Genomic DNA, 15,761 nt, shown 5'->3' with positions numbered 1-15,761 from the left:
AAATTTTGTAAGATGTCTACAAACAGGAAAATAAATGTTTAAAGTTTGAACACTGAAATTTTCTTTTTTCCCCTTTTTTTACATCATTGTTCATTTTTAAACAATATCTGCTTCCCTCCACCCCCTCAGGTGTAGTCCCCATTAGAGTTTCCTTCACCAATGCATCGGTGCACCATCACCTCATTCCCTTTGCTCCTCCCTCCCTCCCTCCCTCTGATTCCTCTCCGGCCTCCTCCCCTGCAGGATGTCTCTGATTTATAATTGTCTGTTTTTGCATGGTTGTGTTTTGTACTGTTATTATTTTTTTACACTGATATCTTATTTGATTCCCCTATATTCCTGCGATAAGTGAAACCATCGATATTTTTCTTTTTCCTGCTGGCTTATTTCACTGAGCATAATTCCTTCTAGCTCCATCCACGTTGCTGCAAATGGCATGAGTGTATCTTTTTTGATTGCTGAATAATATTCCATTGTGGATATATACGACATCTTTCTGATCCAGTCATCTATTTTTAGGCACTTGTAAACACTGAAGTTTTCTTCAACAAAATCTGCCTTTTTGTTACTTGCGTGCCTGTAGTACTCAAGGCAGTTATTCCAGCAGCCAGACATAAACACAAGACTCATTTGTGAAGAAAAATAAAAATTAGTTTTAAAATGTCACAATTGATCAGAACACTACAAGGAATAAAGTGCAAATGCCTTACTATCAAAGGAAAAAAGCTTAGCCCTCACAAACTTCTATTTTGATATGAAAGATTCAATATATCACTCATAACATGCACAGTACTCTAATAAGCCAAGTTTCTCTTATATGAAAGCATGTGAATAAAGACTTCTGAAATATTCATTTCAATAACTATAGTAATTATTGAACAGGGTTATAGAGTAACAGGGATATAAAGAAACTATGAAAATGAGGAATGTGAATGATGAAACATTCCTAGGCATTTTTCCCTCGATTGCAAAACTAATCTAGTCGCCAAAATGTATACAAGATGTGGGAGTTCTCTGAATTTTGGTTCTATTCCCAATTTGCAGCCAATAGCTGGAATACTAGAAACAACTCCTGAAAATCTCTAAAATCTAAGTTAAAATAGAATAAATATTACATTCATGTTTAACAAAAGTTTACTATAATATTCCATACAACTTAATCAGAATCTTTCTCTCTTGCTTTACATTCAATGATTCCTCTCTTTCAAAAACAAATATGGGGCCTCCCAGGTGGCACAGTGGTTGATCCCCGGCTGCTGGCTGCTCCCCGGCCACCGGAGGAGGGTCCCGCATGGCGCGCAGACCTCTCCTGCCGCCCGCTGCTCCCCTCAGCAGTGTACTTCAGTCCTTCTGCCTGCTCTGCTCCCCGCTCTGGCTCTGGTGAATTCTCTCACCCTCCCGCGCTTCTGACTGTACCCAGTGCTTGTATAAACACACAAATAAATAAATAAATAATACATGCCTTTAAAAAAAAAAAACAAATACATCACACAGTCTGTGACCTACACCAGTGTCTAGAAGTATTTCCAAATCACTTCTGTCAACTTGGGTTTGTTTTTTTTTTTTTTTTTAAATCAAGCTTAAAACGAGAAACAAATTGAGCACAAAGCTATAATCTCTCGGAGAAAAATGTCATCACTTCATTAAAAAACAAACAGCTAAGTTATAGCAAGAAAAATTTCTCACACACACAAAACCAGTAAGACTTTCTAAGGTTTCAGTTGTCATACTATCATGGAATCTACAACTCCAAAGCTGTCCTAGAGAAACCCTTTGTATCTCCTTTGGGTTCTTCAAGTTACAAAGAACATAAGAGTTTCCAAAACTAACACCAACAACAGCAGTCAAAGCAGGCGTCATCTTTCACAAGCAACAGCCCAAAGCGACAAATAAAAGTAACACCAATTTCCTTAATCAAAGGTCAAAACCAAAAAACTGTTCTTAAATTTTCTTTTAGCAGTAGCAGTTCCTTCGTTCTTCAATTCTTTTCTCTGCTTTTCACTCAAAAGAGAGTGGGAAGTCAAACTTACAGTGACAGGATGAGAACAGGTAGTTCCCAGGTGGAGGATGCAAGCACTGACAAGCCAGGCTGGACCTAGAGGTCTGCGGGTGCGCACAAACCGCGCACACCCCAGCTCAGAGGAAGCTTTCAAGCAATGCCACTAGCGGAAGTTTTAAGGCCTTTTCATTTTCCTCTTGAAGTTCGAAGACCAGCCCTGCAAATGTACCATACGACCTGGCAAACCTCCATTCTCCGAAACAATTCGAGTTCCCTACGCTGCCCTAAATGGAAAGAGCACGTACTCTGCACACCCTCGGGACGGCCGCCTCTCACCCGCGAGAGGGGCCGGCCCGCGTGAATCAGAGGCCGCCGTGTGACACTCCCTGGGCGCATCCCACTGGGACCCGAGGCCTCCCAGCCCAAGGCTGCTGGAAGAGGAACAGAAATGCAATCCTCAGGGCCCTCCTACTTCCGTTCCCAAAACATAAATGCACTGTTTATCCTGGTCCTCACCCTCCAGCCCAGCACCTCTCGACAGGGGCACCCCCCGACAGCGGCACCCCCTTCCAGGAGCTGAAACAGAGAGGAAAGCAGATGTTCCCTAAGCCCCAGGGTGGGCAGAGTGCGCTCGGTCAAGCCCCCGCCTGCAGCACACACCGGCCGCCAGGGCCTCGCCGAGCGCCCCTCGGGCAGGGGCCACGCAGGCCGCAGGAGTGGACGTCCCGGCGCGCCCCCCGCTGCCCCCGCCCGGGTTAGAGGAGCGGAAAAGCGCAAAGAGGAACTAAGTGAACTGCAAGCGGCCGCCTCGCAAGCTCCCTCGGCCGCACGGAGGAGGTGGAGCGGGGGGTGGAAACGCAGAAGGAGCGGAAGGAAGGGGAAAGGATGAGCAGCGAGAGGAAGGGGACGAGCGCGCGCTCCCGCAGAGGACACTGTCTTCGGGGACGCGGCTGCACCCCAGTTCCTGCAAGCGCAGAGGGTGCGCCCGGCCTCGGGGGCGCGCCGCCCCGGCCGGCGGGCGAGGAGGGGCGACGAGCAGGCGACAGCCCCTGCCCGCTCACCCTCGCCCCTCAGGACGGGCGGCCGCGGCCGCAGTGCCCGGGACGCGGCCCGAAGCAGCGGCAACGGCCGCTCGCCCCGTCGGAAGGCGCGAAGCTCGGGGCCCGCCGCCGATGCGGGGCCGGCGTTCGCGCCGCCGCTGCCCGGGGAGGCAGCCCGGGTGCCGCCGGCCCGGGGCCGGGGGGCCGCGCAGTTACCTGAAGCGGGGTGAGTCCCTCAGACACTCCTCGAAATCCACCGTCATCTTCATGCTACCTCCGCCTCGCTCGCGGGCGGCGCGGGGGGAGCCGGGGGAGCCGCGGGCGCGGCTGCGCGGCGGGCCCGGACGGCGACGGCGGGCGCACGGCCGCCACTAGCGCTGCGCGGAGCTGCGGAGGGCGCCTCGCCCGCTGGTCATAGCAGCCGCGAGGACTGCGGCGGCAGCGTCGGCTCGTCAGGCCCCAGCCTGGCCCCTCTTCCTCCCGCCCCCAGCAGCGCGCCGGCCTCAGGAAAACGGCCCCGGAGTGACAGCATCGGCCAGCCAGCCACGAACCCAGCGGCCAATGGGAGGGGCTTCCGGCAGCGCCGCCTGCGGGCGCTCCGGCAACGCGCCTGAGCGACGGGAGCTCGAACCAATGAGCAGTGCGACCGTGGGCTCCTCCTCGCCACGGACGTACCGCGGGCCAACCGGGACGCGCGGCCGTCGTTAGGCGGGAGCTCCGGTTGCTGGGAGGCTGGCAGCTGAGGCTGCTTGAGAAGGAAGTCACGTGGTCGCGCGCCGCGCTTCCCTCCGAGCCCCCGCCTCTTTTGCTTCCCCAGCCCCGCCCTGCCGGGCAGCCGAAGCGATGGAGCCGCCGCCTGCAGGTCTGGGGAAGGAAAGTTGCCTTTTAAAGTAGTTTTGGCAGAAATGTGAAGAGGCTACGGTAGAAATTATAAAAGGAAGAGATGGCTTGGCTAACCAAGCAACCACTTCCTTTTAGGTCAGAGAAACTGAGGCCAGTAGGGGAGCAAGGGTAACTTTAATGATAAAATCCGTCTTTGAGTTTTTGGCTTCCTCACTTAATAATTTGGAAATATCTCCAGTGAGAGCTGTTCATATTACCAGAGACTTCTGAGGAGCTGGCATTGGGAGTGGATGTCAAAAAATCAGAAGGATTTAGATTTTCTGGGGAGGAAGTGCTCTCAAAACCACAGAAGACATTCCTCTCTACTGACACCTTTCTCTCAGTAGCTTTTGCCAGTTCTAAAATGATAGGCTTCTGAAAAGTTGGCTCACTTACTCCAATTTATAATACCTGGCCTCTAATCCGCAGTTTTTCTAGGAGCACTACATACTCAACATCTGAGCCTCACAATAATCCTACAAGGCAGATACTTACCATGTTTCTGATTCTAAGTGCTATTTGTAAGTACAATGGGTACAATATATTTATTTTTTTTTTTATAAATTTTATTGTTATATTCCCCATACAATTGCAGCCCCCCATTCTGACCCCAATCCCTCCCCTCCCGCCCCCGCCCCCCTAAAAGTGTCTCTGGTTCATAGTTTTTTGTTGATTTTGATTTTCACTTTCTTATAGTTATTCATTTTCCTGGTCCATTATTTAAGTTTTCTAGATTCCTGCTATGAGTGAGACCATCCGGTATTTTTCTTTTTCATTTTGGCTTATTTCGCTGAGCATGATCCCTTCCAGCGCCATCCATGTTGCAGCAAATTGCATGTGTTTATCTTTTTTGAATGCTGAGTAATATTCCATGGTATATATGTACCACATCTTCTTGATCCAGTCATCTATTTTTGGGCATTTGGGTTGTTTCCAAAGCTTAGCTATTGTAAACAGTGCTGCTATAAACATAGGGGTGCAGGTGTTCTTTGGAATTGATGTTTCTGTGTCCTTTGGGTAAATACCTAGGAGTGGAATTGCTGGGTCATATGGAAGCTCTATGTTTAGTAGGTCCAGAAATCTCCACACAGCTTTCCACAGTGGTTGGACCAGTTTGCACTCCCACCAACAGTGCAGAAGAGTTCCTTTTTCTCCACACCCTCGCCAACATTTGTTGTTGCTAGTTTTTTTAATATGTGCCATTCTCACTGGTGTAAGATGGTATCTCATGGTAGTTTTGATTTGCATTTCCCTGATGACAAGTGATGTTGAACATTTTTTCATATGCCTGTTGGCCATTTGCATTTCCTCTTCAGAGAAGTTTCTTTTAAGCTCTTCTGCCCATTTTTTGACTGGATTATTTTCTTTGTTGTTGTTGAGTCTCATCAGCTCTTTGCAGATTTTTGTGATCAGTCCTTTATCATTAGTGTTGGGTGCAAAAATGTTCTCCCAGTTGGTGGGGTTTCTCTTTGTTTTTGTTATTGTCTCTTTTGCTGTGCAAAAGCTCTTTAATTTGATATAGTCCCAGCTGTTTATCTTTGCCTTCACTATCACTGCTTTGGGTGATGTGTCTGTAAAGATGTCTTTGATGTGCAAATCACGTAGTGTTTTGCCTATATTTCCTTCTATATATTTTATGGTTTCAGGTCTTATGTCTAGTTCTTTAATCCATTTTGAGTTGATTTTTGTGTATGGTGTGAGGTGGTGGTCAAGCTTCATTCTTTTGCATGTAGCGACCCAGTTTTCCCAGCACCATTTATTGAACAAACTTTCTTTGCTCCAATGCATAGTCTTTGCTCCTTTGTCAAAGATTAGTTGACCATAAATCTGTGGGTTTATTTCTGGATTTTCTATTCGATTCCATTGGTCTGTATGTCTGTTCTTGTTCCAATACCATGCAGTTTTGATGATTATGGCTTTGTAGTATAGTTTGAAGTCTGGGAGTCTGATGCCTCCATTCCCTTCTTTTTTTTTCAGGAGAGCTTTGGCTATTCGGGGTTTTTTGTGATTCCATATCAATTTCATCAATAATTGTTCTATTTCTTTGAAGAATGACATTGAAATTTTGATTGGAATAGCATTGAATCTGTATATTGCTTTTGGAAGGATGGCCATTTTAATAATGTTTATTCTTCCAATCCATGAGCAGGGGATGTCTCTCCACAATGGGTACAATATATTTAAATGTATACTTTTAAACCCAACCTAAAAAGCATAGGCATGTCCATAGAAATGTACCAGTAGGATGTTCGGACCTCATAGTGACTCTGAGAGTCTGAAAGCAAACTTCTCACTGTAAAATGAAGACACCACTGATCTGATAGAACTGCTGAATCTGAAAATGATAAGACTTCTAAAAGCACTTGGCACTTCTAAAAGCAGTAAATGTTGGCTATTATCATAACTGTACCACTTTCTTCCTCAGTACCAGTCTTATATAACCCTTTGACCATGGGCTAAGTATAGCATGATTCCATGTTTTTTTTTAATAACCTATAGTTATATCCTGATCTCTTTAGCACCTTTAGAAAGTTACTATAATTTTTACACATTTCAAAAAGTTATGTTATATATGTCTCTTCTTTCACTAATAAGCTTGGTTTATTTATTTTCTTTTTTTTAATTTATACAAGCACTGGGTACAGTCAGAAGCGCGGGTGGGTGAGAGAATTCACCAGAGCCAGAGCGGGGAGCAGAGCAGGCAGAAGGACCGAAGTACACTGCTGAGGGGAGCTGTGGGCGGCAGGAGAGGTCTGTGCGCCATGTGGGACCCTCCTCTGGTGGCCGGGGAGCAGCCGGGGATCGAACCGGCGCTGCAGAGGCTGCGGGCAGTTTCGCAACCCAGTGCTCAACCGCTGCGCCACCAGGGAGGCCCGATTTTTTTTTTTTTAATTGAGTTATATATCCCTGAATCTGCACAGCTTCTCTTGATAACTAGAAGCTATTGACAGTTAAATGTTCAGTGTCCTGGATGTCAGACGCTTAGGTTGGTCAAGTCAAGCACTTCTAAATTTGTAACTTCTGTGTCAAATTTAGAGAGTTGGTCATGGCTGCTATATTTGTGTTTCCTGATGCATGACACTAATTTATACATACAATAACTTATTGTTCCAGTGCTTCATCACAGTGTAGACTTTTGAAAGATTAGACCTAAGGTGACACTTCAGGATTTAAATTAAAATTCAGCTGCATGACACCATCAATGTAAATAATGCAACTAAGCAATTATCAAATGAACATCTTTCTGTGGCTGGTTAAATTTAAATATACCCAGTTAGTGATAACTGTCACAATTTTTCTACTCTGTTCTCTGGTAATGTATGCATTTGAGAATGTCAGTGTATGATAAATCCTAAACTAAGATATTAAAGGTGGGATAGGGTGGGAATAGTGAATCTTAAAATACAAGAAATACAATATTATTATTATAGGCCGGCCCCATGACACCAGGCTTTTAACTGCATACTGCCTACTCTCTCCTTTAGAATTCTGCCTTTGCAGTTGCGGCTCTGTGAAATATTTCCCTTACATCTCCTCCTTAAAATGCAACTCAAATGCTACTCTTTCAGGAAGCCTTCTCTGTTTGCTGAAATACAAAGTTCTGCTCACAACGCACCCTGAAAGCTAGTTACAGGCCAATCTACACTGTTGAAGTATATAATAGATCAAACCTTAAATTGCTTCCAAATGTCTTCTTCCCAGTCTTCCCAGCCCCTTCTTCCAAACTCTTTGGAATTCTGCATATCTGTAGTAGCCCTTCCCACAATGCTGCTTACTTCCTCCTGAGGATACTTTTTTTGACTATTTATCCTTTTGAACAGAGGTTGTTCACTGCTCATTCTCTGTGCCTCCTGGGCCAGGATGCATAATGACCAAAAGCCAGACTCTGGACAGCAATTTATATTTTACATTCCACCTTTATTTTTTGAACCTAATGTCATCTAGTTATACCACTGTCTTACCTTTCTCATTGCTGCTACCTACCACTTTCCTAATAACTTCCTGTTTTGGCCCAGCTAATTGCATTACAAATTAGCTCAAGAAAAGGGCATTACGATGAGGGTAGCTGTAGACAGGTACTGAAACTGGAGCCCCGCAACCCACGTATCTGACCACTGGTTTTCCTCTCTTGGTGTCTGTATCCTTTCTCTTTCTCTCCTGCTCCCCAACTCCTGCCGGATTTCCTCCCTGCCCTCTGTGGGTCTGTGCCACTATGAACCTGGTTTGCATATTATCCCTCATTGCTACTGGTTCCTTCAACAAGTTGGTTGTCAGATGACTACAGAGCCAAGTAGGTAAAGTAAATGAAAAAAGCTAGGCAGGTGGAAGCAGTATGGAATGGGGAGGGTGGGGAAGGCAAACATGTGCCCTGGGCACTTACTCATATCTGTTTCATTTTTGCTAGATCAGATTTTACAAGAGAAGCCAAATAGCCAAATTCTAATGTAAAAATCTCCCATTATTCAAGTATTAACTCTTTCAAAATATTAGAAGATACTCCACAGATCATAAAATTAAGCTTCTGCCACTTCTGCTATATATTTTTTAACAATTCTTGATGTATCCTTTCAACCAGAACTTCTGGAGCTTATCACTTTGATCTGTTTCTCAATTCCCAGATCCCAGAATTCCCAGATCAGATTAACCCAGGTCGTCATTCCACGACAGGTCACACAGGTCTCTGGCAAGCCGATTGGGTGGTGTCCCTTGACCTAATTATTTGTACAGGGAATGGGGGTCAAGATGGGGGTTACAGGACAACTCACTGGTAGATAATTTCCCTAAAAGGGGGTATCACTGTCCAGACCACATGAAATACGCTAGTAAACTCTCACGTTCATCTGGGACTTTGGCCTCTGATTCACAGTCCTCCATCCCAACTCCTAAGGTGATTTCAATGTCCACTCATTCTTTCATCCAGGAATATCCACAGAGCATGTACTCTGACCAGACCCTATGGTAGGTTGTGACATTTACAGGCAAAATAAACAGTGCTTCCCCTGTAGAGCTCTCAAACCTAAAAGGGCAACATGTGACACCTTCTGAGCCAGGAGCATGCATAAGGGGCTACCCATACTTTGACAGTCATTTCTCCTGGGGAAGGAAATAAGGATTCTCAAATCTCTGCAGGGTTGAGTAATCTTGGGAAAAGATCCAAGGAAGGTCTTTCCAAGGGAGAACTTTGTGACTAAAGCACAGATGTAAACAGTGACCAGATAAAGAACATTGTCTGGTGCTGAAGAATTTGTAAGGCAATGGAAAGCCACTGGAATTTACACATAGGATTGCTCTGATCATTTTGAATTTGAAAGGAGAGCTAGGTGAGGGATTGGTGTGTTTAACATTTAGAATAAATTTAAGCAATTTTGAGGTTTTCAATCAAGTCAATTGCAACCCAGAGATGTTTAGCTCATAAAATTAAGAGAAGGGAAGCTTATGGCCAACTGAATGTGAGGGAGGGAAAAAATAGACTAAATTCCTAGGGTGACTCCAGTTTTCAGGTTTGGGTGACTGGGTGAGGGGTGGTGACATTTACATAGAAGAAAGTATCTTTTCCTCAAAATATGCCCCTTCAGAAAGTCCTTAAAAGTTCCCACCTTAAACCTTGTCTCACCCAGAACATTCCATGCACAAGCTCAACCTTGAATCTCTCCTGCTGTCTCACTCCCACACATTCACTTCACACTTCCAACCCCAACCTAAGACTATTTTCATTGCCCAGACTGTTGGTAACCACCTGTCTCCTTCACCACTTCAACAACTTGCTCTAAAATGCCTGAAAGACTCCTCCTAGGTCATTCCCTGCAGATTCTGTTATAGATTCCCAGGGTTCTTTGGCTTTCACCATTTTATGCCCCACAAATTTTGAGCCAATTGGTTTCAAGAGAAGACTGTTTATTGTGGATCACATAATAGAAGAGGAGTAGCAGGGGGAGGTACCATGTTCCCCTCCCCCACTAACATGTACCACCTTGGACTGGCTACTGGGAACTAGGGGCAGAGCTGAGCGGTCTGGTGATGCTATATAACCCAGAAAGCAGGTTGGGCCCAAAAGGGCTCTTGCTTCTCTGGTTTTAACCTGTGCCCAGGGCTTGGAAGGAGATGCATGGAAAAGAGACATGTAGAAACTCTTGAAAGAGACACATGAGTGAGAGACATTTGGAGAGTCTGACAATGGCAGCTATTATCATGATGTGGTAGCTCCTCTTGTCCCACTTCTTTGCCTTACCACTTACTTTTCTGCTGTTTTCCACCAGAAGGTGCTTGAGACTTGTGGCAAGATTTTGGGCCTCAGTGGACCAGCTTTGGGCCAATCATGTTTGACTAGGCATTTGCCCATGAGGGGATGGGTGATTCTGGAAGTTTTACTGGGAAATTATTAGAAATATCCTTTCTTCTCTTTCTCTCTATACACACTAACCTATTAAAGATCTTTCACACTGAAAATATGCTTCCTTTGTCTTTATGCAGCAGATGGTAAGACCCATTTTAAAGCATGCATTCCTGTAGTTTGGGGGGGGGGGGTCCATGGATGCACCTTGGTCGCATGCTAACACCCTGAGCCATGCTCTGGACCTGAGAGCAGTGGTATCCTAGTTTTATGAGGCTGGTTACTATGGCAAGATAATCAGGTAGTAGGCAGCAGTGTCAAAGCATGTTTTAGGCTGGGCTACCCTGGGGCATGTGCAGAGGGTTACATGCTTCTATATTCCTCAATGTTGCATTAGCATCTTAAGTCTCCACCCAGGGGTGCTCTCTTTTTTTTTATCTTTTTTTTTTTTTTTTTTTTTTTTAGCATTCTAACAAGTGATGGGCCACTTTTAGGCCAGGTCTTTTGCTACCTGTGTAACCATTAGGTTTCAGCTTGTTCTGGTGCCATTGCCCAAAAGCAAGCATCCTCTACAGAACTGGGATCTCAGTAACTGGAAGGTTAGGCAAAGAAGGTCTAGGTCCTGGGATTCTGTAACAATTCCATACACTCAGGCCTGCATCAATGCAAACATTTCTTTAGTGACCCCCTACTAGTTGCTGAGCAATACTAGAGAAAATTTAAATCGTTTTTAAAAAAATATTTTTTTAATTTAATTTTGTATAGAAGAACTGGGCTGTAGACCAGAGCCGTGGGGGTGAGGTAATTCACCAGAGACAGAGTGGGGAACAGAACAGGCAGATCCACTGAAATGCACTGCTGGGGGGAGCAGCAGGTGAGACAGGAAAATTCTGCTGCTCCATGTGTTGGTCAGCTCCCTGGCCAGGGGTTGAACTCAGATCATAGTGCTGATAGCACTGAGACTTAACCCCTAGATCACCAGGGAGGCCCCCAATAATTTATATATTAAAATATCAGGAGTCATTATAAAAATTTAAGCAGTGAAGTGTGATGTGATCTGATTTTATATTAAAGGGGGCTGGCTTTATAGGCAAGAAGTGAAGGCTTTTAGGGCTGAGACTGTGTATCACTGTAATCAAAAATAACAGACCTGGACGCTGCATAGTTTAGGATTTTCAAGTGCCTTTGTAATGTTTACCTGTGGCCTGATTCCTGGCCCACTGGCACAATGACTGCTTCCAAACTTTGTCACACAAGCTGTGGCCCACCTCTGTCATGGTTTGTAGATTTTTTTGACTCATCACAAAGAAAACAAGAGTCCTTAAGTGGGAACATTTTCCCCAACCCCGACCCACATCCCCATCTTTCCCATTTTCCTTCCTTCTTGTCCACTTTTCTCAGAGGGACATGCACCCCTTCCTGTGCTCCTCACCCCTTCCATTCTCCTCTGAGAATGATTTCACCTATTATCTTCACTCTTTGAATCCTCAACCTTTTTCTCAACTGACTTTTCTTCTCTAAGAAGAAAAGAGAAAATCATATACCCTCTGTGTCATAAAAGATAATTTTTGCTATAACAGAAACAATTTGAGTAAGGTAAACATAGAGAGTTCATGATAAGATAGGTTAGTCTTCACCTAGATGACAGGCTTTCCATGAAACTTAGGAAGGATTTGGAATCAGAGTTTGCGAATCTTCAATGCTCCCTCCTCTCTGCACTTTGCATGCATCTTCTTTGTTCTGATACATACCTATAGCTCACTTCATCTGACTCTCCAACCCAAGATTAACCAAACAATCCAAGAGAAAATGGTTTTCCTATTGACCCAAATTCTAAATGTCTTAGGGAAATATTGGCACAGTTTGCACATGTACCCCATTAAGGACCAATCAACTACAGTCAAAGAGGCAATCATGTACAGAAATAGCTTCCAGAAGTCCACCCCTTCACTATGTGGGTGGGGACACAGTTAGCAAGAAGTTGGATACATTATCTGAGTTGGATAAAATCTGCTTTGGTTATTGCCAAATCTCCCTCCATTGCTTTCTATCTGAAACACTTAACAGCATAGTCTCCACGTTGTCTCCACCTTTTTATGCCACTGTCCACTATATTCTACGTTCTGCTTCCTACTCACTATCATCAATTGATTTTCAATAAAGTCACTGGCCAATTTTCAAGCCAAAGGACAATTTTCTGTAACTGTTTCTCTAGACATCTCTTCAGCACTTAACACTGTTGGCGGCTCTTTTTACCCAGAAACTCAAAGCACTCTTTTAGTTAATTAAAATTCTTCAGTGGCTTATCATCACCTAAAGCTATGGTTTTTGATCTTTCCTTAATCACGGAACCCCTTACTTAAAAGAAAAAGTTTTTCATAGATTCCCACCATTAACAGATAGAAATGGAGCTGGTGTAGTCAGAACAGGGTTAGAGACTCAGACCCTTCCCATGTGACAATACTCCTTTCCTTCAGGTGACCTGCGAGTGGACTCCAAGGAGTCCTCCACTGAGTATGACTTGAAAACCATACATCTCAAAGATAAATTCCAAATTCCTTAATTCCGTACATAAGGTCTCTTTAGTCCAGCACCTGCCAACTGTTCCTGCCTTCTTTGCTGCCAATCTCTCTACTCTAAACTGGCTCATCCCTCATGAAGGAATTCTGCTCTTCCATGTGCTTCTCAGAGTAAGCCACTACCATGATGCTTACTCTGCCTGAATGAGCCCCCTGATTTTGAATGCCCACTGGGCTCCAAGTCACCATTTAAAAATGCTTCAATGGGATCTCCTCAGGTAATTCCCCACCATTGTGGCAGGACATCTTTGTGCCCTGGTTGTTCTCTGCAGACCTGGAGCTCCTGGGTGGTGACATTATATTCCTTATCACCTGGCAGCTCTAGAACCTAGTCTGCCCACTAGTGTTCTGTCCCATAGTGTTCTTTTCCTTATTCAAATCTCCATGATTCCTCATGCACATGTGTGTATTTCCCCCACCAGATTGTGAGCTGAGATGATACTTACATATTAGGGTGATTGTGAGAATTAAATAAGACGTACATAAATGTACCTAACAATGCCAGACTTGTTGGTAATTTTTCATCCTGGCGGTGTAACAGAATCCCTCATAGAATTTTTCATTGTTTTAACATGGATTCCTGGGCCTTATCTGGTAAATCAGATATTGCAAAGGGGGCCTCTGGGTATAAGTCCCACAGATGACTACTGATATAGGACCTTCATAATTGAAACAATACTAGCTACTAATATTCATTTTGAAACTCCAGTATCTAGCACAGAGATCAGCAGTGTAGGTGCTCACTTAATATAGGTTGTGGTAAAAATGAACTAATGTTTTCAACATTCAGAGCACAACAATTTTTGTATTTAACAAGCCAAGGTTTTGAGGTAAAAAGGCAGATTTAGGTTAAAGGGTCCCAGACCACAACTTACTTCTGTCCATCATTGTTAAGTCTGTGCTCCTGTGAACCTTCTGCTGCTCTTCCTTCCTTCCAGCCCCTTCCCACCTTCCTGCCTTTATTATTTAGTTGGAAGAAGTGCTCTGCCCAACTATAATCCCCGTGGAACCCGAACATCAAGGTTTTGAAGCACTTGTTTCCTGGCTTCTTGATTTGTCTGTGGTCTATCTCTGAGAGCTTTCCTGGAAGGTTTCCTCCCTCACAACCACATTTAATTGATCCACAGATGCTATTAACTGTTCCCCATGTGATAGCTCTTGAACTGATGCCCACCTTCAAACCTCAGGGACACTGCCTTGGTTTAAGCTTTCAATACCTTTTGCCTGGATTATTCCAAACAGCTCTTTTTTTCCTGTAACTTTTTAAAAATTAAGATAATATTGTTTGACAACAACATATCTGATTTAGAAGAATAGGTTCACACCTCTTCACATGCATGTTACCACACCACCATCACCACCAACACACTCATAATCCTAAAAATAGCACCCTTATAGGGTTGCTTGGCTATTATGGGTTGAATTGTGTTCTCCCCCAAATTATAAGTTGAAATCTAACCCCTAAGTATCTATTCTAATGTGACTCTATTTGGAGATGGGCCCTTTAGGGATGGCAATAAAGTTAAATGAGGTTATAAAGATGGGGCCCTCCCTAATCCAATATGAGAGTAGTCCTTATAATAAGAGGTAGCGACATCAGGAGCGTGTACATGTGGAGAAAAGGCAATGTGAGGATACGCCAAGAAGATAACCACCTATAAACCAGGAAAGAAGTCCCTGGAGAAGACAAAACTGCCAACAACTTGATTTTGAACTTCCAGCCTCCAGAACTGTGAGAAAATTAATTTCTGTAGTTTAAAGCAACCAGACTGTGGTTTTTTGTTATGGCTATCAAAGAAAACAAGTATAATCACTGTCTTTGAATGCCCTGAATGTCTGGGGAATCCTCCACTTTACACTTTCCACTGTCAATGCTGGAAGATGAGTGTCATTCTCTTTCCCAGTAGTTCCAGGATCCAATCTGGGGACTGGACTGTCAGCCATGGGCGATGCATCTTGGTTCTCAAGGCTCAGTGGCAGTGGCTCAGGGAGGCAGTATTTCTTGGCAGTGTTGGTGCTGGTGCAGGCTGTATGTCTGTAGTGGGTGGCAGAGGCGTGTTCACAGGATCAGTCTGGGCTGTGATTATAGGATCGCCATCGTCCTGGGGACCTTGGGGCCTACCCAACAGCTTTTTACAATTTACTTTAGAAAATTAACTTTACTGAGCAAGGTTTACTTACACTAAAGTGTACCCATTTGATGATTCAGTAAGCTTTGATAAATACTTAAATTGCCACCACAAACAAAATATAGAATGTTTCTATCATCCCAAAAAGTTCCCTGTGATCTTTTGTAGTCACTCTTCTCTCTACTCCCCATTTTATACAATCACTGATACATTTTCAGTCACTATAGATTAGTTTTGCCTTTCTTAAAGAAACTAAATCACAAGCATATGCTTCGTGCATTCAAAGTAACATTTTTGGAATCTATCCCCAGACTGAGTTTCAGTAATTTGTGCCTTTTTATTGCAGAGTTGTGTTCCACTGTATGGACATACCATAATTTGTTTTCACCTGTTGAGGGGTATTTGCATTGTCTCTTATTATTAAGCTTCCACGAACACTGTTATGCCTGTATCCCCCTAAAACTGAAGGCCTAACCCTAATGTCTTTGGAAATGATGTGTTTGTATTAGTCACCATCTTCCCTTTGTGTTCTTGGCCTGGCAAGAAATGGCTTTGGAAATGAAGCCTCTAAGGAAGCAATTAAGGTTAAATGGGGTTATAAAAGTGAAACTCTAATCAAATAGGATTAGTGTCCTAGTAAGAAGAAACACCGGAGAGCTTGCTCTTTTTCCCCTTCTCTCCACATAAGCAGAGGAGAGGCCATTTAAGGACAAGGGAGAAAGCAGCCAGCCACAACCCATGGGGTGAGTGCTCACCAGCCACCAACCTTGCTAGCACCTTGATCTTGGACTTCGTCTCCAG

General features: G+C 44.2%; 1 protein-coding gene across 1 annotated transcript in view; it reads right to left on the bottom strand.

Moving 5' to 3' along the window:
* ACAP2 (ArfGAP with coiled-coil, ankyrin repeat and PH domains 2) overlaps positions 1-3,308 on the bottom strand; it is a gene marked incomplete at its 5' end in the record, with an annotated part of 111,826 nt that extends 108,518 nt beyond the window's left edge. The window contains one exon of the mRNA XM_084231659.1: positions 3,256-3,308. Coding sequence (XP_084087785.1) covers positions 3,256-3,308 — 53 coding nt within the window. The remainder of the gene's footprint in view (positions 1-3,255) is intronic.
* Between the last annotated feature and the right edge of the window lie 12,453 nt (positions 3,309-15,761).

This window comes from Talpa europaea (genome assembly GCF_964194135.1).
Source record: "Talpa europaea genome assembly, chromosome: 4".
NCBI lineage: Eukaryota > Metazoa > Chordata > Mammalia > Eulipotyphla > Talpidae > Talpa > Talpa europaea.
Note: the sequence above shows the minus strand (reverse complement) of the source record. Positions and strands in the feature narration are given on the sequence as shown.